At 40.4% G+C, this 22,500-nt stretch overlaps 1 protein-coding gene across 4 annotated transcripts in view; it reads left to right on the top strand.

The window, feature by feature from the left end:
* The window catches only part of unc5a (unc-5 netrin receptor A), a 231,678-nt gene that overhangs the window by 167,460 nt on the left and 41,718 nt on the right, over positions 1-22,500 (top strand). For all 4 annotated transcript variants that reach the window (XM_053688507.1, XM_017490117.3, XM_017490110.3 and 1 more), the window contains one exon: positions 2,706-2,870. In XM_053688507.1, the coding sequence (XP_053544482.1) occupies positions 2,706-2,870 (165 nt within the window). The remainder of the gene's footprint in view (positions 1-2,705; positions 2,871-22,500) is intronic.

Genomic DNA, 22,500 nt, shown 5'->3' with positions numbered 1-22,500 from the left:
GAACCGTGGATCCGTTAGAGATTCTGTATGGGGAACCGGGGTCTTTTTTCAGAAACGTTTCAGTGCCTACATCTACAGCCCTACTTTTCATTATGCTGACTGCAAACGGAGGGAAATGGAATAGCAGATTAGAGCACTCTTTTCTTCCTCACGTGGGATGAGTATCTGGAGTTTGACAAACAGTTCTGGGGGAAGAGCGAGGCAAGGAATAGCATTAATGCTCATTAGGCTACGTATCTAGCGTCTCTAGATAGTATTTATTGGGACAAGCTCCATATGTAATGTTTTGTGAGGTTAATGTAAATATGTAGTGTCCCTGTGTAGTGTTTAGTAGTAATCTGTAGTAGGAGCCCCTTGTCATGTCCCTAGAGTTTTAGTGAGCATAATGTACAGTGTGCCCCCTATGTAGTGTTTATTTGTGTATTAGATCTGGATCTCAAGCCTCCTTCACTGACATGCATGCAAGCCACACCCCTTCACTGGGTCTGACAAGCACAGATGACATGTCTCCTTCACTGAGACTGACAGGCATACAGGCAACGCCCCCTTCACTGGGTCTGATAGGCACAGAGGCCATGCCGCCTTCGATGGAATTGACAAGCATGCAAGCCACACCCCTTCACAGGGTCTGACAGGCACAGAGGCCACACCTCCTGCACTAAATCCCACAGAGAAAAACACTGCAAAAGGAAATCTGTTTCCCAAACTTCCCAACAATGAATTCCACATTTTCTCGATTACTGTTATGAAAAATTGTCATATAAATTGTGACAGTTTCAGGGATTTGGTGAGTCTTTACACCTCTGTTGAGTTTATTGCCTGATTTTCTCGTCCTGTGAAGGACATGATGGCCGGAGGTGGCTCTGTGATTTCTGAGTTGTAATGGCCCTCCTGTCGTCCCGCTAAAGAGCAGCAGGGACGCCCTTCCACTTTGTCCTTGACGACATGGCAATCAGACCTGCTGCTGTGTTATTGAGTCTCTCTCACACACGCACGCACTACTCCTTCCCCCACTAGCACCGAATGATTGGAACCTTGCGGCATTTGTTTCAATGCTGTCCAGAGAAAAGCCGTTGAGGGTCAGCGGGCCATCGCAGGCGCTGTGTTTCTGTTTCAGAAACAGCATCCTGTGAAAAATTTACCAAGTGCGATTTTCACTGCTTTTTACTTTTCGGTCTTTCATGATTTGGACATTTGACATGTGTACAAGTGCCAGTCCGCATGTAGCTCTTGAATAACAGGAAATTAAATGGCTGCTCCAGGAGCTAAAAGAGTGCTCAAGCAGACCAAGCCGTAGCGAAGTAAACAACTGTTCGCAACAAAAGGCTGCGTTTCCCACCACCACGCTTTCTAGTTTTGTCGCTGCCTGCTGAAAAAGTCACGGCTGAGACGGAGAAAAAGAATCGAGCTTTCCATCTCTCGTCTAGCTTTTTTATTTTCACCTCCATTTTAGATTCGCCGTGCGAATCTGAAATCTGAAACGGACGATTAACGTTTGAACGTTCGTCTTCATTTTCTCACTAATTCCCGCTTACATCAGGCCCCTGTGCTTTAATAAGGCACGGATGGCGCTGCTCAATGCCATGCAAGGACAATTATGTGATTGGTTCCACTTTCTGTGCCAAATGTAACAGTTTGGATCCTGACCAAAGGCTTCGTCAGCACCTCACACACACACACACACACACATACTCCAGCAGTAATAATCTCGCCAAGCCGAATTAAACCCTCGGCACCTTTTTAATTCATTCCCGGCAGGACGGCTGTGACTAAACATCTTTATCGTCCGAAAGCGCTACTGATGAACGACTCGCTTCTCTCCTAATGACCCTGACACACGCTGGCGTGTGTTCTTAAAACCCTGTTATTTAGCCGCGCCATGACCTTTGGGCTATAACGTTGGGGTACCAGGTTGGAACTGTTCAGTAAATCAGCTGTCGTGTGTGTGTAGGGATGGATTAATGAGGGGGGTCAGACTGAGACCTGTGGGGGTTGGGTTTTTTTGTTTTTTTTTGGATCCTGTTCCGATTATTAAAAATAATAAATAAATAAAATCACAGTAACCCCAGGAGAGCTCATTAGCCCAGCAGTAACCTTCCTGAGGCCGCTCATGCCCTGGATCCTTATGTCCTCCTGGATGCCGAATAACGAGAGCGAAACCTTGGGAAGAAATAGGAAATTTGCGGTCCATTACACACACATACACACACACACAAAACACACACACAAAACAAACAAGCAATGTGTGCCTTCGAACCATCTCTTCTCCCTTGTTTTAATTTGTTGATTCTCATAATAGCAGCTCATGAGGGTGTTTTTAAACCTACCTGTAGGTCATATAGGAGCTACTTAGATCTAATGGTGTGGTCATAAGCCATAAAAAACGTGTGAGTGTGTGTGCAGCAATGAAAACGGCACCATCAGCACCGGTGTGACAGGATATAGGTTGTGTAAAGCACATTGTTCCAGTCACAGAGACAAGCAGGCAAACAGAGTGAGAGAAAAATGTCTCAGTGTATGTGTTTGCTTGTGCATATACAGTGTGTATGTGTGTGTGTGTGTGTGTGTGTGTGTGTGTGTGTGTCTGTGTGTAGCTAAATCAGCTCAGGCTCACACCTGTAATAACTACATATATTCTATACTGCCTGTAAGGCTTTTATGATTCAGTAATGCTATTTTCTGTTTTGTTTCTCTGTGTGTGTTAGTGGATGGAGGCTGGAGCGAGTGGAGTAAATGGTCAGCATGTGGGGCTGACTGCACCATGTGGAGGAGTAGGGAGTGCACGCAGCCTGCACCGGGTACCGGCGGTAAAGCATGCCAGGGTCTCGACCTCCAGTCACTAAACTGTACGAGCGAACAGTGCCCACAGAGTGAGTACCGAACTAACATACTGCCAAACAATACACACATAGACACAACTTTACACAAATGCAGTGAATCAGTGTGGGGAATTTGCTACTTGAACCAGTACACTATACTGTAGCCATGAGCTATGTTGGTTCAAAACATTGCTAAAATAGTCTTTATCTTAAAAAATAAATAAATAAATAAAAATATTAGAACAAAATATGGGAATGCAACATCAAACAAAACAATACACCAAAAACAAACACAACAGGTTTTATATGTGATTATGTAAAGTGTAGGTGTGAGGTTGTGTTGTGTGTGTGTGTGTGTATCTCCATTCAGTAAGTATGTAATAGATATATGGAAGGCAAGCTGTGGAACAAAAAGTGGGGAATGGAGAGAAAATAAAAATGATATATAGTATTTATAATAAACTACGGGGGGGGGAATGAAGGGAGGAGACATACCGAAGAGAATCAGGTACCGTCCACCATTCGGGGGGTATTAGAGTAGGACAGTAGGGCACCCCCAGCCAGGACACAGCACCCTGATGCACTTCGACGTCTGAGACCAGCATGCATACAATCCCCTTCAAAACCTCTCCCAAGGGGGGCAGTTCACTGGGAGTCAGTGTAGTCAGTGTCTTGCTGTCTGAATCAAGAGAACTGACCCACCACACAGTCTCCTTCAAAACCTCTCCCAAACCCTGTGGAGGGAATCAGTCCACTAGGGAGTCAGGGCAGTCATGGTCCCGCCGTGTACATCAAAGAGAAGGGACCTCTGGCCCAGTCTGCTCAAACTGACCACCTGCGAAAACCCCATGGTGCAATCCGGATCTACAATCACTCAACCATTCAAATATATATATATATATATATATATATATATATATATATATACACACACACATTTTTTTTACATACACACATACATACGTACACACACATATACATATCAAAAAAAGAGAAAAGAAAAATGGGCTGCACTTATATAGTGCTTTTTTCCAAAGTGCTTTACACTGTGTCTCATTCACCCATTCACACACACACACACACCAATTTTAGCAGAGCTGCCATGCAAGAAGCTAACTTGCCATCGGGAGTAACTCAGGGTTCAGTGTCCTGCCCAAGGACACTTCGGCATGTGGAGTCATGCAGGTCAGGAATCGAACCGCCAACCCTACAATTAGTGGACAACCCGCTCTACCAACTGAGCCACAAGCACCCCTGAAAAAAAGGGACTGTAAGTCTGTAGTTTTATAGATATGTGCTTCCAGAATCTAATATTAATAAATAAGTGTAGTAATAGGAAATAACCATTATTATAGCTTAACGATTAGCACCGCCAGAGTTGGGGGTTCGATTCTCGCCGCTGCCGTGTGTGTGGAGTTTGCATGTTCTCCCCGTGCTGCGGGGGTTTCCTCTGGGTACTCCGGTTTCCTCCCCAGTCCAAACACATGCATGGTAGGCTGATTGGCATGTTCAAACTGTATGAATGGGTGTGTGAATGTTTGTGATTGTGCCCTGCGATGAATTGCCACCCTGTCCCGGGTGTACTCGCATGAAGGAGTCGCATGAAGGATGCTCCACATAATCTAAGGCTTATAGACATTTATTTAACGTTCATGGAAGGAGTCTTCAGCGTCAGCACTTTGTAACAGTCAATATAGGAAACTCCATTTTTTTGTCCTATTAACTTCAGGAAAAAAGTAAAGGAATTAATGTTTATAGCTGCTGTAACTTTTCATGTGATGTAACTATAAACAGATTTAAAAAAAGTATATCGTATTTCTTTGAATAAAAAAAAATCACTGTTGCCAGATAACAGGAAAAATACATTTCAGGATGTGGGAGGTAATGGTAAGTTCGCTTCGTGTCATGACGCATCAAATCACCCCAGCTTGATTATTTTCTTGTAACTGAACACCCCACACATGGTTTATCCCTTACAAATAGTGTTAGTAAGCAAAACACGCAGACTGAATGAGGTTAAAACGGTGTGATGCAGTGAATCAGTGTGTGGGATTTGCTACTTTATCCAGTGCATTCTAGCTGTGATTTATGTTCCATAGGATCATTGATAAAACATCATTGTTCTTTATTTTGCCATAATATGATGTTACTCTGTGCCAAGACCAGACTCAGGTAGGAGGTGTGGCCCAAAGTTTAAAAGTGCAACGTATATCGTTCGATAAATAATATCCTGCTGTATATACATAGGTTTACATTAATGCACTCGTTCTAATACGTTATCATTTCTATAGTATGTTACTAAGCCAAACAACGTCCTGTGGATTGGAAATGGGATTATTTATACATGCAGACTGAATGAGGTTAAAATGACGCCGTGGTTTATTATACGTTATACGTTTATACATATATTTTTTATGTTCTGATAAAGTAAAAACGATAGACCGTGAAACTTTATATATGTGCTTAGCTCCTTCTCTGTAATCAGTATTAAAAGAAAAAAAATATTTGTAAAGACTTAGTTTTTAGATTTGAGATTATCCAGATAGTATCAAAGTAAAAGAAAAATTGCTCGTTTGCCCTCCATGTCTTATTTACACCCCACCTGTGAGTACACACCAGGAAGCACAGGAAGTTCCAGGTCCAGATATTTTTCTGTGAAATAGAAAGACTTGGTCTGGGTCAGTGGGAAAGAGCATTGCTAATCAGTGAACAAAACATGAGTAATAATTTAGCAAAGCATTAACACAACAAAGTGTAAAATGATGTGCGATGTGTGAATAGATTATTAAGAGTTTTCCTAAACAATTAAAAGTCAAGTTTATGTTTGTGTTTTTTGTTCAGTGTTTTAATGTGAGGTGGTTGTTTTTTTTTCATGATTGATGAAGTCAGCTGTTAATTTTTGGACTCTACTGCAGTGCGAACAAATCTGATTAAATCTGATTGAGTTTCTCATCACATGGTCTTCCCCTCATTTCATCTCATTTCATTTCCTCTTCCTCTATTGACCTTTTTCCATTTTGTCCCTGTTCTTATCTAGTGGCTTTTCCCACTTGCTTTCATTTCTCTGCTATCCTTGTCTCTCTCTGTCCTGTTGTTGTTTACTGTCTGACCTTTTTCCTTCTTCTTCCCTTTTCTGATCCTTTCCCTTTTCCCCAGTTTCCTATTCCGCTTTCCTGTTCCTCTCCTGATCTCACATATTCCTTTCTTTTTCCTTCTATGTCCACTGCCTCAACTGTGCCTTCCTTTTTTTAAATGTATTTTTGTTTTAGATGTTTTTTTTTTCCTTTTTTATTTTTCTTCCAATTGTTCTCCTGACATCCCGTCTTTTGTTTTCTTCTCCCCTTTTTCATTGATCCTTTTCCTCATGCTCTGCATTCTCTGTTCCTTGTTCTCTCCTTTTGAAGGGAAATGAGTGTTTTCTTGGTCTTTCTTCTCATCTTCCTCATCTTCCTTTTTTGTTCTTTATTTTTTTTATATTCTTTTCTTTTTCTTTTTCTCTTTTCTCCTGACCTCTCCTCTTGTGCTATCATTTTCTCCCCTGTTTTCTTTTAATCTTTTCTTCTCTTTTCCATTTTACTTCCTCTCATTTTCTTTTCCTCCTCACAATTTTCTTTATATATATATATATATATATATATATATATATATATATATATATATATATATATATATATATATATATATCCTTCTCTTCTCCTCTTTTTTCTCCTGACCTCTCCTTTTTTCTTTTCTTATCTTTCCTTTCCTGATCTCTCGTCTTCTCCTTTCCTGCCCTCATTCTATCTTTTATCCCATTGTCTCCATTTCCTCTTCTCTCCTTAACTTTCTTAACCTCTTACATTTTCTTCTCTTGGCCTCTGTCATTTTCCTTTCCTTTCCTTTCCTTTTCATTTTCTTCTATTTCTTTCTGACCTCTAGTCTTCTGCATGTTTTTTCTTTCTTTTCTTATACTTCACTTTTTCCCCTCTTCTTTACTTTTTCTCTTCCACTTCCTCACCTTTCTCACCTCCTTTGTTCATGCTTGCATCCATTTCCTCTGCTTTTCCATCTCCCCAATCCTTTTGTTTTCCTCTTTCTCTCCATTTTAAAGAACTTGCTTTAAAAACCGAATTGTGGGTGCACAGACTCGTGTTCCCTCCAGTGCTTTAGTTTGTCAGCAGGTCATGGCTGAAAACACGCTTCAATTATTCATTGCGTACAGAATTTTGCATAAAATAATGGCCTACTTTTTTGCATGCTTAACCACACTGCCACTTTATCCAAACTTGTAAACACACGGTGCTGAACTCTGTACTGTCCCTTCTAAGTGGTTGTGAACACACCCAGCCAAACTTCATACATAAAAAAAGTGTTTGAAAGAGTGCCCTACTCCAAAATCCCTACTCCTTATTATAAGTAGGGGACTTTGTTTGGAAACTAACTTAGTGCAGTGCATGAGTTTATTGGATATAAAATACAGCCATTGGTTTTCACTCACAATGCTGACAATCAGAGGTAAACAGTACTACTTCCCGTTTTGACAGAGCGAGCTAGTCCGTCCACATGGTAGTGTCTCTGGATGACCAGGACAGTGTCTTGAACAGACAAACAGTGAAAGAAGTAAAAAGAGAGGTAGCATAGACACTGTTTCATGGATGAATGGAGGAGTGATGAGAGGTTTCTGTTTTTCCCAAAGTAGAGTTCATGCTTGAAACCTCCACTGTGGTTTGAGGTGATACTGAAAGAATAGAAAGTAGGGCTAGATGTTTTGCATTTCATGCTTGAGGTGCCAGTCAGAAAACTCACAAGCTGCTTTTCTACCAACATGGTGCTTTATTGAGCGTATAATCTCGAACCTTTCTTCTGATTTTTTTCCTCCAAAACAGATTAGTACCTTTCCAGAACCAGAAGTAGTAATGTAAGGAGCTTGGGTGGAGCTTATATTGTCAACAACACAGCAAGTCAAGTTTGGTACAAAACCAACATTAACCAAATAGAGAAAGGGATGAACAGTGAAGAAGGTTTTGAATTGACATTTTTTGAAAAATAAGACAAATCAAGATCAGAACACTGAATGAGTGATCTGTGGGGCAAAAAAAACATTTTACTATCAGTTACAGTGACGTTAATGAAAGCATCACTAACACTAGCATTCAAGCCACACCCCCTTCACTGGGTCTGAAAGGCACAGAGGCCACGCCTCCTGCAATACAACCCACAGAGAAAAACACTGCAAAAGGAAATCTGTTTCCCAAACTTCCCAACAATAAATTCCACATTTTCTCGATTACTGTTATGAAAAATTGTCATATAAATTGTGACAGTTTCAGGGATTTGGTGAGTCTTTACACCTCTGTTGAGTTTATTGCCTGATTTTCTCGTCCCGTGAAGGACGTGATGGCCGGAGGTGGCTCTGTGATTTCTGAAGCTACATCACTAACACTAGCAAAACGTCCTCTTTTAAACGCCTACAGTACATGGTATGAATAAATTAAAAGCATTGTTGTGTGCTGGTTGTTGTGTATGACACCGACTTGGGTTCTCAAAGCCAGAGATAAACCACAAAGCACAAGTCATGTACACAAAAGACATTATGCAGACCAGAAATGCTGAGAACTTTGACAACTTGGTGTAGGAGTTCTTTACAGCTCCTGCTTTGCACAAGATAAAGTCCAAATAAAGACTCTTTGGTAGCAGTTTTTGAATTTCTCTGAATTTGTAGGAAGTTAACTATGAGCTTCAGGTGTGGTCTTTCTCCCAAACCTCAGTTATTGTATAACTCCATTTCCAATGCTTACAGATCTAAGCTGGTACATACAGCATTTTATATTGACCATATTTGAGTTCTCGTGTATGTAAAATCCATAATTTTGCTCACGAGACCAAAGTTTCATTCGAAACAACATCCTCAACTACATATGTGTAACTGAAAAAATCTCTGAGGCAAGAACTCTGAGAACTTGGGCTGTTGGGAGTTTTGGGTAGTTTCTACTTTGCGCTAAATAGCCAGACCCCTCACTAACAACTCTTGATTGATATCAAGAGTCAGGATTTTTTGAATAGTACAGAGGAGACGAGGATGTGATGGTACAGAAACTTTGTCACTAGTGGAGAACGAGTAAGATGGGAATTCACAAGTTAACTAGGAAGGAGATGGAGCTTCAAGCATGGTCTTTCTCTCAAACGTCAGTTTGACATAACTCATGCATGATCTTGAATGCCTTTGTCAGACTGGTTGAGACAGTATCCATTCTGAATGTAACAATTTACATTCAGTAATTAGGATCACTTTTACACCTGAGATAGCAGAGAGCTAAAGGGCACAACATTGGTGGATCTTCCAATCACTTAACTTAAAACCTTAACCAGTGAACCACCACTGCGCTGTAATTATTCATTGACTTCCAGGAACACTACAGTTCTGTGAAGGTAAGAATATTCATCAGCATGCAAGAATGTTAGCGTATGCTAAACGAGTTACGCTACAGTAGATGCTCACTAATTCCCTGGATGAGCAATAGCCCAGCCCTAGTGTTTTTGAAGGGAAAAAAAAATAAAACAGGCTACAGGAATTGAAACTCCAGGACTACATGAATTTAAATCTCCTCTGCTCAAACTCCCTGGTGCTAAATCAGTGTAACCCATAACGCAATCTCATCTTACAGTCAGCCGAGCATGGAGGCTTAGTGAACACCTATTTTCATTTTGTTTTCGTCTGCTGCAGTTGCTGAAGATTGTACACACACACACAACCCTGTTTAAATCACATCACACCATCACACACTTGCAAAGAATAGAGCATCGACTGCTGGATTGAGACAATCGCTCAGTGGTGATGCGGTGTCCAAGGGCATTAGGCTGAGAGCGTACGTTAGGCATGTATCGCCATGCTATTGTTATTTTAACTCGTGTCAGATATCCCTAGAATCACAGATCTATAGAGATAGATTTCTAAATAGGTTTAGGTAAAGAATAAAGCATTTAGGGGCATGCTTTTATTGGAAAATAATCAGTGATGCAATGCAGATTTCCCATCCTGATGTTTTCCTATAACAGTATGTCCCAAAGTGTTGTATTCCTCTTATACCAGAGCAATATTGCAGCAATTACATTTGTATTTATTTCTTAAAGAAAGACACATTCTTTCTATTCTAGTTACATTTAATGTTTGGAATGTCTCCGAAACTTACGTTATAGCAGCTCGAAATGGTCCTTCCCTCAGTAAGTTGTCTTTTTTTCTCTCTCTCTTGATGTAAATAAGACAAAGCAACACAGCTTTTCAGCTTTTCTTCTGTCTGTTACATAGTGCTGATGCTGGAAACTCCTCCAAAAAACTCGACATAAATATCTCCTCTCAGGAAACATCATTGTATCAAAGATTATACGTATTTGTTTTGTTTTTAAAATCTGGGACCTATCAGAATTGGGAATGCTGTTAAGGACTATATACACTATACAATATACGTTTGTACTTTTTTATTTCTTCAGCAAAGCAGAATGGCAGGACAGCCACCTTGTAATTATCGTCGCAATCTGTTCCCCATCAATGATTGTCCATAGACAATACGTCTGTGATATATCGCAATAAGCAGAAATCTCGATTCCTCTGGCCTCTCTGCACCACAGCTCCTATTTTTTGGCTATAATTAGCTGCTCCGGGAAACTTTCCGGCAAATAAAGACTGTGGACTCAGCCTGCTCCCAGAGCTCCAAACCTCAAGTGAAGAGAGTGTGAGAGAGAGTGCGAGCATTCAGCCCAAGAGGATTTGTCATGGGCCAGTTCCTGCTGTATTCTAGAATAAAAATAAACTAGAATGCCAGCACGATCTGAAGGCTGCAGCATTAGTCTTCTTCCTCGGAAGGAGCTTGGGGCATGGAAGTAGGCTTGATTGTTTGCTCAAAGCCTTGTTGTGGAGATGCTTTGCGTCAGAGCAGCAGTGTCTGCATTTCCCAAGCAGGCAGTATGTGTGTGCTTAGCGTTTCTGTCGAGCAGCAGGAATCTTTGGTGCCAACACAACATCCTGCTTTTAAACCGCTGTGCTGCACGTGAGGCTAATTAATGGGTTGGCTGATGGCCAAGCAGCGAAATCAAGGCCAGGTGTTGGAGGGCATTAGGCAGGTGATTGGGGGGGAAGTGAGTTGAATGAGGTAGCCCTTCATTACCGCCCTCATTTATACAACAGCGCTAATGAAGACAGTACATGCACCCTTTTCTGGTGGTCTAGCAGTAATTGTGTATTTGAAATAGCACATTAACCTTTTAACCTGCTCTTTTTTCTGCCTCATAAGCAAAAGAGCTTCATGGCGATTTCAGCAGGTGGATGTTTAAGTGATTTGCTTGTCCGGAATGGATCCATTAGCTTTCTTCCAGCCTATATTTCAGACCATATGAGAGATTGCATTATGCAGACCCACCACGGTGGTCACACGTTCCCGTTGAAGATTTTAATAGCCATATTTCCACGAACGGAAGAGTCCACCATTATTCATCTTGACACGAAAGACCACTGCTAGCCTCAGGGATGAAAAATCTCTACCTCCCCATGACGAATGTTCTTCGATAACGCCTGAGGTATCCGCTGGTTCATATTTATCAGAGAGAAAGACTCTACAAAAGGTCCTCACCGTGATAACTCTCAAGTAGAGGAGCTTATGACCCCATTGCAGTCTGACTCTAGTTTGGACCACCATCTTTCAGCGTGATACCACGAATAAAAACAAAATCTTACAAAGTCCTAGGGAGTATGTGAGTATGTGCTAATGCTCTGTCACTGTGAGTGAAGGTATTTTCCCCAGTAGTGATGGAGAAGGAAAATGGCCTCTATGTGAGATCTGTGAGAAAGTTTTTCCTAGATCAGGGTACCTTGCTGTCTCTCTTTTTCTCTCCTTGCCCTCTTAAGTGTGAGAAACCCAAGGATGGTTCTGGCTGCTTTTTAGCTTCCTGTCACATGCTTACTCCTTCTTACTAGACTTGCTTCCTGGAGGTTGATATAAATATCCGCTATAAATTGCTGAAATGGAAAGCAGAAGTTTAGTTTTTTACCTAGTAGCTGTTGGATAATAAAGTCTTCTTGGTGGCTTCCAGAAACTGTAGTATTCACAATGCAGAGGAATCAAGTAGGGGATTATTAGAGATGTCAGATGTTGTTGTCAGATGTCAAAGGGAGAGATACAAGTCCTCAGAGTAGGAGGAATCTTAGAGAGGTGATAAGACCATGAAATTGAGGAAATGAGGAAGGTTCTGTACTGTGATAAGAAAGTGTGCTGTTGATATCAGAAATTAATGAACAAGCTGAAGGTGATACTATGATGATTAGGTGTGAAGCTGGTATAGCACAACCGTATGACAGTAATGGTCCAGTAGATAATGCATTGAGCTACTGATTGGAAGGTTGTGGAGTTCAAATCCCATCATTGCTAAGCTGTCACTGTTAGGCCCTTAAGCAAGACCCTTATACCTAGTTGTATCCTGAGTCAAATGTTAGTCGCTTTGTATAACAGCGTCATCCAAATTAGTAAAAATGTGAGGAGGAAATGGAAACACGGTGGGTTACCCTGTCTAGGGAATTTTCCCTTCAAAATTGCATCCCTTGGCTTGTCTATTGTGTCTTAAATCAGTGTAGACTGCAAAGTTGCTGTATTGCAAAAAGTGCTTTAAGAATAAAACATTATTCCATTTTTATTCTATAATGTGAGGCTGAGGCTGAAGTCAGGGGCACTGTTGAGTAATGTTTAAACACCTTCTTTTGTTCACTGGAATCCCCCATCACCACAGATAGCAGATGCAAATACTTTCACAGAACTTAATGGATTCTTACCGAGGGGAAAAATAATGTCTCATTGGCTATCCGCTTCTTTGATCCGGCCAAGTTTCTCAGGTCTGAACAGTGTGCTGCCGAGAAAAAAAAAAAACATTTACTTGCAGGAAAGGTATAATGATATCGACAATGAAGCACAGCAGTAGATGTGGTGGAAAGGGATGCTATTACTGAGACATAAATTTTAGACCACACATAGCATTTTTGTTCTACTCTGGTTTACTGGAGTATATTGGTTAGTGGTTCATGCCAAAATTAGTATGTAAGAGTATATCTCATAATGGCAAAATTAGGTGGGGGTGTTTCTCTAACTGTATAAGAAAAGATGTTGGTAGAAACTGAAATGAGTAAGATCCTTGTTAGTGTCAACAGGGATATTAAAATATATAATACTGGATTCTGTCTTCATTTGAGTCTTGTGAGCCAGTTTGGATTCTTTGGATCTAGATAATGGGAGATAACGTGCATCAACCACCGACATGATTGGTGCTATATTCTTGAAAACCTATAGTAATGGATAAGTTCAGCTTTCCTTGATAGTTTCTCGGATTATCAGAACTTTATCCTGGCCAGGGTCCAATTGGGGCATGAGGTGGGAATACACCTTGGATGGGATCACCAGTCTATTGCAGGGCACCCGTTCACACCTAGGGGAAATTTAGAGTAGCCAGCCCACATATAGGTATGTTTTGGGAGGTGGGAGGAAAGTCGGGGGCCTTTCTAGTACTGTAGACAGTAACCTGAGCACAGGATCAATCAGGGGACTTTGGAGATGTGGGGCAGCAACAGTAAGTGCTGCCACTAGTATGTGAGTGTGTGTGTGTGAATGGGTGAATGAGTAACAGTGTAAAGTACTTTGTAGAACCACTAAGATTAAAGGACACTATATAAGTGCAGACCGTTTACCATTTGCAATATCAGGGTGGAGAAACAATAACTGTTTTACAATTGAGAACGTTTCCAATCGGATTTGGAAATATTTCCCAGAGATATGCATTGTATCTCAAAGCATAGTAAAATGGACAGCTGTGGGATCTTGGTTCATGAGAATTTTATCTAAGAAATGAAAGCAATAAAGCATTTCTCTTTGTTGGGTTAGAAAAGCAGCTGTAAAAAAAAAAGTAAACAAGTGTGTATTTTGTTCATGACTAATGGCTATGCTTCCTCAGCCTTGGGGAAATTCTTGGGAGTGCTGCTGTGTTCACAAATGCTATCGTCTGATGTACCAAAGCTGTCTCCAGAAGATAAAACCGCTTTAGATCTTTCTATAACCATACAAGAACTTAAGTCTGCTGCTTTTCAAATGGCAGTGGGCTGTCCCCCAGGGGTAGATGGGCTTCCTATTGAGTTTTATACAATGTTCTGGTAGACTTGATTTTAATGTGCAAGTGTGCAGTGTGAGTGTTGAAGACTAGTATTGATTCTGCCTCTGCAAAAGAGAGATTGGTGTGATTTAAAGAACTGGTGACCCATTACTCTTGTTGGTACACTTTATAATTCTTTTCAAAGACTGTTCCTAACAGACATGAAATATAAATTTCTGCCCATTATGCACATTGATCAGGCTTGACAGTCAATTCTGCTCAATCTGTTTCTGTGTAGACACATCATAGAACTTTCCAAAACGTCAAATATGAACTTTGGACGTAGCTTGGTGTGAAGAACGAGCCATTGATTCTGTTCACGATGGGCATCTCTTTGATGCCTTGATGGCATTTGGGTTTTGTACGAATTTCTTTAAGTAAGAAATAAAACATGATGGGGCATGCTTTATAAAAAGATAGTCAGCGACAGGGTGGAATGATGCCTCAACGTGAAACTGTTACCACCCAAGAGATTTTTTTTTTTTTTATTGGGTGATTTATTGCTTACTTAATCAACACTTTCTGACCAATGAGAATCAAGAATTCAACAGTGGTACAAGATATATGGGGCTCATATTTTATTAAGCACGAATGTAGTGTTTCCCAGTTGAGCTATATACTTCGCCCATAGATTTTACTACTTTCACTACATGGGATAGTGAAGCGAGCGAGTGTTTGAGGGGAAATTGGGCCAATTAATCTCTAGCCTACTGTCAGCTTATACAGATCCTTTTACACTGGTAGTTCAGGATAGGTAGTATGTGTGACCAGTGTGGTATTGTCTACTTTCCTGTTCAAGATGAATTTGTTGGAAAACTGCTAGGGCTTGGGGGAACTGTAATCCCATACAGGGCTTTTATTCGGTGCAGGACGTATACCTTTTCTCAAAGGAGATGATGTAGGAGAGCAAGGAAGATAACCCACTACAATCAGTAGCGATGAACTTTGCGGAATCGATGTGCCTCGTAAGTCTCTTGCAAAAGAAGCATGTATTTAGTTTATGAGAAATACCATTGACGGGGAAACTTGTGTTCCGGTCATAACAATCATATTTTGGGCTTTTGCAGACATAACGTTCACATGTTTGGCCTCTGGAAACATTACATGCACATGGTTTGTTGCTGCACATCGTAGATTCGGAGAATATGCTAAAATTTCAGAATATATTTATATTGCATGATTTGCAGCTAGTGGCTATTGTAGTGCCATTGAGACCAAAGACAGTTAACCAAGTTCTGTCCAAAATGATTGATGGAAATCTTAAAGTGTGAGCGCTGTTACAATCCTCGATTAAAAGCCACCAATATGTGGGGATTTAAACAAATTGTGCTAATGGACAGAACAAGTCCTTTACTGTATAATCTAACATGGAGTCTGGTATGCCCAGTCTGGTAAAGAATTCAGGTTTAGTAGGTCAATGATTTGATGCGTTTTCAGTTTATGTGGTGTGCCGCAGAGGTGTTATTTTTGAGTGTTGCATGGTGTTTAGAGGTAGAAGTGATGGGAGTTTTAAAACTGTAAGCTGATGCAAGATGCACTGAAGGGAACTTAGAAGGGAAAGTCTCTGCACTCTTTCTTTCTCTCTCTCTCTCTCTCTCTCTCTCGCACTCAAGTGTGAGTCACTCGGCCGGCTGATCTACCTACAGACACCTGTCTCACTGCAGGGCCTAGGTCTCCATTATGCTACAGTCACTGACTGGTGTGGAGATTAGAGCAAGAAGGAGAAACAGCCCAAGTAAGGAGAGTAATATCAGTTCCTACTTGAGCGGAAAATAAATTTTTGTGTAACCTAGAAAGGATAAGAGCAAAAGAGGAGACGAGCAGCTCTGCTGAATTAGGTAGAATCTATCCAATTATAAAACCTGATTAGCTCTGTCAATTAAAGCGTGATGGACATCCTTTCAATTATCGCCCAGCGCGCAAAAAATCGATGAGCCGAGTCTATAGTTAGCCTCTGGGCTCCACATGAACCCTGCTGGCTCTGATAAAAACTTGGTCTGCTGATGCTCCGATAAGCTCAAGGAGCTCTCGTTCTGAACAAAGAGTAACTAGGGGAGAAAGAGAGAGAGAGAGAGGGAGAGAGAGTGCCAGGACACAGGTATCTGACGCATGGTCCGCTTTGGGAGGATGGTTATTGAACACAAAGGTACGTCCTGATTTCACCTGATTTCAGGAAGGAACAGGAAGTGACCCTGAGCCTGGTTTGAACTGCTAGTACCATTGATGCTAATTCTACCAAGAGTTTTCTGTCCCTGTCAAAAGCGATGATGCTTTCATGTGCGAGTCACACACGAAATCAGCTCCAAACCTCGCTGCTGTGTGTGCAGGCTCGCAGCAGGGCACCGGGTTTTATTTCAGCTTATCCTTCCCCGACACCTGTAGTTTCTCTCTCTGTTTATGCCTTCATCATCACTCTCTCGCTCCCTATCTCTCTCTCACACACTCTGCTGCAGGTAGAGATCCAGTTGCAGCTCGGTCTCTTGTGGAGTCCACGTGCGAGAGACACACTTCCTGCAGGATGTATAGGTTCACATAGGTTTGTTTTATCCTTCCTCAGAACCTGCACTTGTTTATTAATCATATTCTATTTCTTCCTGTCCGTTTCTCACACAAATGCACCTTCTGAAAGAGAGCAAGAGAGAGAGAGAGAGATCAAGTTTCAGCAGTGTCAGATGTGAAAGACACACTCGCACGTAACGCCGCGAGTTTTCCATGAGATCCTTTCGTATTTCTTCCACTGTACACTTTGACTCGTTTATTAAGGGTGCAATTAACAACTAGAATGCTGGCGTTCAGATCTGCAATTGGCAGCTCTCTTAATTGTGGTGGAGATGCTGCTGCTGCTGCTGCTGCTGTTGTTGTTGTTGTTGTTGTTGTTTAGTGGAGATGTTGGGTGAGTTTCGACTGAATCATTTCCTTTGACAACTTTACTGTTGTCGAATCAAAACAAACAAAGCTGTGTGTCTGTGGATTTCTCAAACAATACTGTGTTCACTGCGACACCAGAGAGAAGTCACACACACACACACACACACACACACACACACACACGCACACACACACAAACACTTGTTTGTTTAACCTTCCTTCTGGGGACCGCCTACCTTTTATAAACCTAACCCTAACCTTAATCACAGTACCCACACGTAAACCTAAAAAGATGTAAGAATATAAATATAAAATAGAAACTATTGAAAAAAAGAAAGAAGGAGACCTTCTTTTGGGGACCAGCTAAATGTCCCCACAAGGTCAAAACTCTCAGATCCTTATGGGGACATGATTCTCCATCAAGAAATAAAAACATGAAAACACACGCAGAGATATACACACACACACACACATGCAGATACAAACATGCACACACACATATACAGATACACAACAATAAAGACACATATACAGATACACAGATTAACAGAGAGAAAGATACCCACAGATACAGACACACAAACACGCAGTCACACAAAGATACAGATACACACATGCACACAAAGACATATATAGAAACAGACAGGCACACACACACACACACACACACACACACACACACACACACACACACACACACACACACACACATAATATAGTGTATGTAATGTCATTAAAATGGCTTGTGTTACAAAACTGATTAAAATGTTTTACAGGTCTTCAAGGTTTTATATCCTCAGTTATCCTTCATCCAGAGTTTGGTATCTAATTTCATTTAATTGGAATAGTGGGATTGAGGAAGTGTGTGGTGTCGGGAAAAACGACTCATAGTCTCTGAGCACGATCCTGAACCGCTGACACATCCTATAAGATAAACACACACATTGTCACACACACACACACACACACACACACACACATACAAGCCGCAGTGCTACAATGACAGTCGTCACAAAATCCCATTTCACACTGACACCGCTGATTAGGATTGTTTTGGACGTGATTGTCTGAGTCTCAGCACCGCAGGCCACAGACTCCGTGGAGGCAAAAAGGCAGCAGATAAATATGTTTTTATTCTCTCACCCACTCTCCTTCTCTCCTCCTTTTGGGAGTGTGTGTGTCGTTCAATATCACAGCAGTAAAAAATTCGGGAGTGCTGATGTAGCAAGCTGCGAGGCAGACACACGGTACGGTATGGCCGCTCTCCAGAGGAATAAAGCACCGATCCAAACGAAACAGAACGGAGATCGAAAGATTAATGCTCCAAAAAGAACATGCCAATAACGTTGTGCGAATAGGTACAAGAGTTTGTTCTGCGTCCGCGTGTAAGCATCAGTCTCAGTTTCAATCCAGAAATGTGTTCGGAATTCTGATTTATTTGATGCATTTAAATCGTTCGTGTGGCTTGTTTAGGTTCTTTCTCTAATTTTATCACCTTCATTCTCTGACTCCTCCTCAAATCATTCTCTCTCATTACATTTCACCTTCTCTTAATGTATGCTTGTTTGGCTTGAAAAATTACAGCACATTTATTATACATGTGTTTTTGTGTATACAGAAATGCTACTATTTAATGGAATTTAGTTCAGTTTAGGCTGGTGAGAAAATAAGTGATAAAATTGGAAAATGAACATGAAAAAGTCTCAGTACTACGACTTAAACAACGTATAAATGGCATCGAGAAAAAGGACTGTCTAAAACGAACGAAAACGGGTTGTCTTACAGTCCCGTCCAAAAGTATTGGAACAGCAAGGACGGTTCTATTGGCGCACCTGATTGATTTTCCCGCTTTTCTCCGCTTCAAAATGGCTTGCTTTTTAACAACACGTGCGGTCTTCACAAGAGCAGAGCAGAAATTCAGAGCTGTTTATTCTTTAAATAATCAATTTAACAGGGCACACCTGGGCGTGTGTTCCAATATTTTTGATCACTTGAAAAAATGTGTGGGCTTAAACAAAAGGTACCATATTATAAGTTGTTTGACACGTCTAGATGTTAATATGAGGAAACAAAAGCTGAAATTCTGATCACTCGTATCATATTCATCTTTTGATCTCAAACCCAAATGTCTTCAGTGTATAGTGAAAACAATAGAATTGGACTTGCTGCTCCAATACTTTTGGAGGGGGCTGTAGGGAATGATCAAACCTCTTGGGGGTGTGCAGTTATAGGAAAATACTCGACAGTTTGAGGTGTTATTTTTACTACTCTGAAGTTGATTATGTTTCGATAGCAGCACGTTCAGAAGTATTTTATTCCTCTTGCACCCCAGCAGTTTAATATATACATATAAAGAGATATAAAAACCATAAATAGCTTATAGCTTTATAGACTCAATAAGCATATTGACCAAGCTTACTTAGCATGATTAACCCCTAAAACTTTCTCCTTATTACACAGTTATTTAGTAACTACACTGAATCAGCATGCAGTTGCGAGAATCTGGATCTGTCGATGTATCCTGTGAGGTGAAGTAGTTAAAAAAAAAAACGAGTAAGTAAGAAAACTGAACACCTGGAGTTTCTGTTTTAATCTGTTGTAAAGTGCCACAGACAAAACAATACGACAAAACAAAAATAACAGCAACCGAAAATTTTAAACAAATGTCCCACCAAACACCAAAATCTTTGTACTTAACGACTCATTAATGAGGCGCTCTCAGATCCTAACGGGACTCTAAATAAGTGTTTTATTAAATGCAGGTCAATTAGAAGGTAAATTAGTCAAACCTGTAGATAAAAGACTCAAGTGTAGACCTGGTATTAACTGTAAGACAAGTAGATGTGGCTACGTGTGTAATTAGAGTTATCAGGATCTGAGTGTTTTCCAATTATGTGTAGAGTGTTTTCAATCAAATCACAAGTTTCACTTCACATCGACCTTTTCTGCTGCTTTCATATTTGTTTGTTTTTTTAATTGTACAAAATTGTTGCTGCCTTCAAGTCGATGAATTCTTTTTTATTATTGTTTACCTCCTGACTAGTCAGGTTGCACGCTTGGGTGCGGGGGAGTGGGTGGAGTTGTTGTGTGTGGGTTGGCAAGCAAGGAAAAAAATATAGAAGACCGAGTGGCAGTGAAAAGAGTCTTCTTAGTGAGTGAATATAAGGAAATTTTACATGTTGAATGGAAGCTATTTTGTATTTTATTGCCCATATTCCAATGTGGGAAAAAAAGCCAAAAATGTTATATTTTTGCGATATTCACCAATGCATTAAACGACGTCCCACTTTATTTGTCACGTCACACAGACAACTGAAATTCTCATGATTTTCTGCCTCCAAAGGTACAGTAAAGAAAAACAACGTCCCCATCACCAGAGTTAGACCTATCTGTATTTCTTCTGCAATACTGAGACTAATCAATTTAATCTAGAGAGCAAGCTAGGCTTACTAGTTAGTCAATATCAGCTAGTATTGGCAAATGTATCGTTATAGTTACAGTGTGTGTGTGTGTGTGTCATCTGAGTTGGGTTTTTTTTTTTTGTTTAGCCCAAAAAGACTTTTTATGAAAAGGTATGAAGGCATCCTCAGGTTTTCTTAATGCAGAGAAATCAAAAAGATCCCACTGCTTCAAGTTAAACCAAAAAACCAAAAAACGCACACGAGACAGGGTTGTTCAATAGCATGTTGATCACCTCCTTTAAACGCAAGCACTTTCCTTTAAACCTGAGAAGAAATCTTTGGTAGAGAATGTGGACTGAAGATGAAAATAGTGTGTTTTTTTCTTAGCTTTCAAATGTAATATGATGCAACATAAAAGCAAGCAGGGATATTGAAATGAAAAATAGACAAGATTATGATGGATATAATGATATATGAATGAGGAGATGGCGAGCATTGAAATACAGTCATGTGAAAAAATAAGTACACTCCATGGAAATGGTTGGCTTTTTTTTTAACCTATTTGGAGTAGCACACCCATGATCATCTTTGAAACAGTGTCTATTAATAAAGTTTATATACTTGAACAAAACCAAGGAAAATAGCTTTTTCAATCATTTATTCAACAGAAATATCAATAGATGTGATATTCTTCAGTGGAAAAAGTAAGTACACCCTTGGCTTCAAAAGCTACTATTGTCCCCTTTAGCAGAAATAACTTCTTGTAGGTGTTTTGCATAAACCAGTCCACCAGTCTCTGACATTGGCTTGCTGGAGTTTTTGACCACTCTTCCATGCAATATTCTTTGAGGTGCAAGTTGTTTGAGGGTTTTCTTGCATGTACTGTCTGTTTCAACACCGCCCCCAAATCCCCCCTTCTCCTAACATTTCGATTGGATTCAAATCCGGGATTTGACTAGGCCATTGCATAACGCTCTATTTCTTCACTTTGAGCCATTCCTTTTTGAGCCTGTGCACTATTTTGGTTCAACTTCAACTTGAAAGACATTTCACACAGACAGTAACCTGAGCACAGGATCAATTATCTTCAAGCACTTACATTATCTTCAAGCACTCTTTGCTATGATGCAGAATTCATATTTGAATCAATGAATGCAAGCTATCCAGTCCCTGAGGCAGCGAAGCAACTCCAACCATAACATTTCCACCACTGCGCTTCACAGGTGGTATGTGGTGCTTCTCCTGAAAAGCTGTCTTTGGTCAGTGCCAAACATGTCTGGTGTTACTGTGGCCAAACAACTCTATCTTTGATTTGTCTGTCCAGAGCACGTTGTTTCAAAAGGCCTGGTCTTTGCCTATGTGCTCATTGGTAAACTGTAGTCTTGCAAAGGCTTGCCTTCCATGCAGGTCTCCCATGCAATCTCTTTCTGATTGTAGACACATGCACTTTGACACCGACAGTTGCAAGACTTACTAGCAGATCCTGTGATGAAATTTTGGGTTTCTGGGTGACTTCTTTTTGCATCAGACAGTCTGCTCTTGGGCTGAATTTGCTGGGACGGCCAGTCCTGGACAAATTGGCAGTCACTTGAAATCCGCGCCACTTATAGATGATTTTCTTTACAGTGGAGTAATGTATTTCAAATAATTTGGAGATCTTTTTAAAGCTCTTGCCAGACTCATAAGCATCCACAACCTTTTTTCTAAAGGCTTTATAGATCTTGGCATGATGACACCACATACCTCAATAGCAAACCAAGATAACAAAAGGCAACACCAGACACTAGATATGAGAGGGTTATAAATAAGACAGGTTCCACCTGCACTCCCTAAGCATGTTCTAATCACTGGCATCCAATCTTGAACACCTGATTCTAATTTTATGGATTTGTAGGTGTGATAAATGTAGGGGTGTACTTATTTTTTCCATGTCACTGATCTGTTTTTGTTCATTTAAACTGTGAAAGTCACTACAAAATGTCCATTGTATGTATCATTTGATAGTGTATCAACTTTATTAATAGGCACTGTTTCAAAGAGGATCAAATGTTTGCTTGTCCAAATATATATATATATATATATATATATATATATATATATATATATATATATATATATATATATATATATATATATATATATATAACATTTTCATGGGGGATATTTATTTTTTCACATGAATGTACTTCCAATAGAGGTCTAGTATATTCCCAAAATATTGCTGCAGGAGTAGTCTGTGGGAGTTTTGTTTA

The sequence above is a fragment of the Ictalurus punctatus genome, chromosome 2 (genome assembly GCF_001660625.3).
Source record: "Ictalurus punctatus breed USDA103 chromosome 2, Coco_2.0, whole genome shotgun sequence".
In the NCBI taxonomy this organism is placed as follows: Eukaryota; Metazoa; Chordata; class Actinopteri; order Siluriformes; family Ictaluridae; genus Ictalurus; species Ictalurus punctatus.
This window is presented reverse-complemented; position numbering and strand designations above follow the sequence as displayed.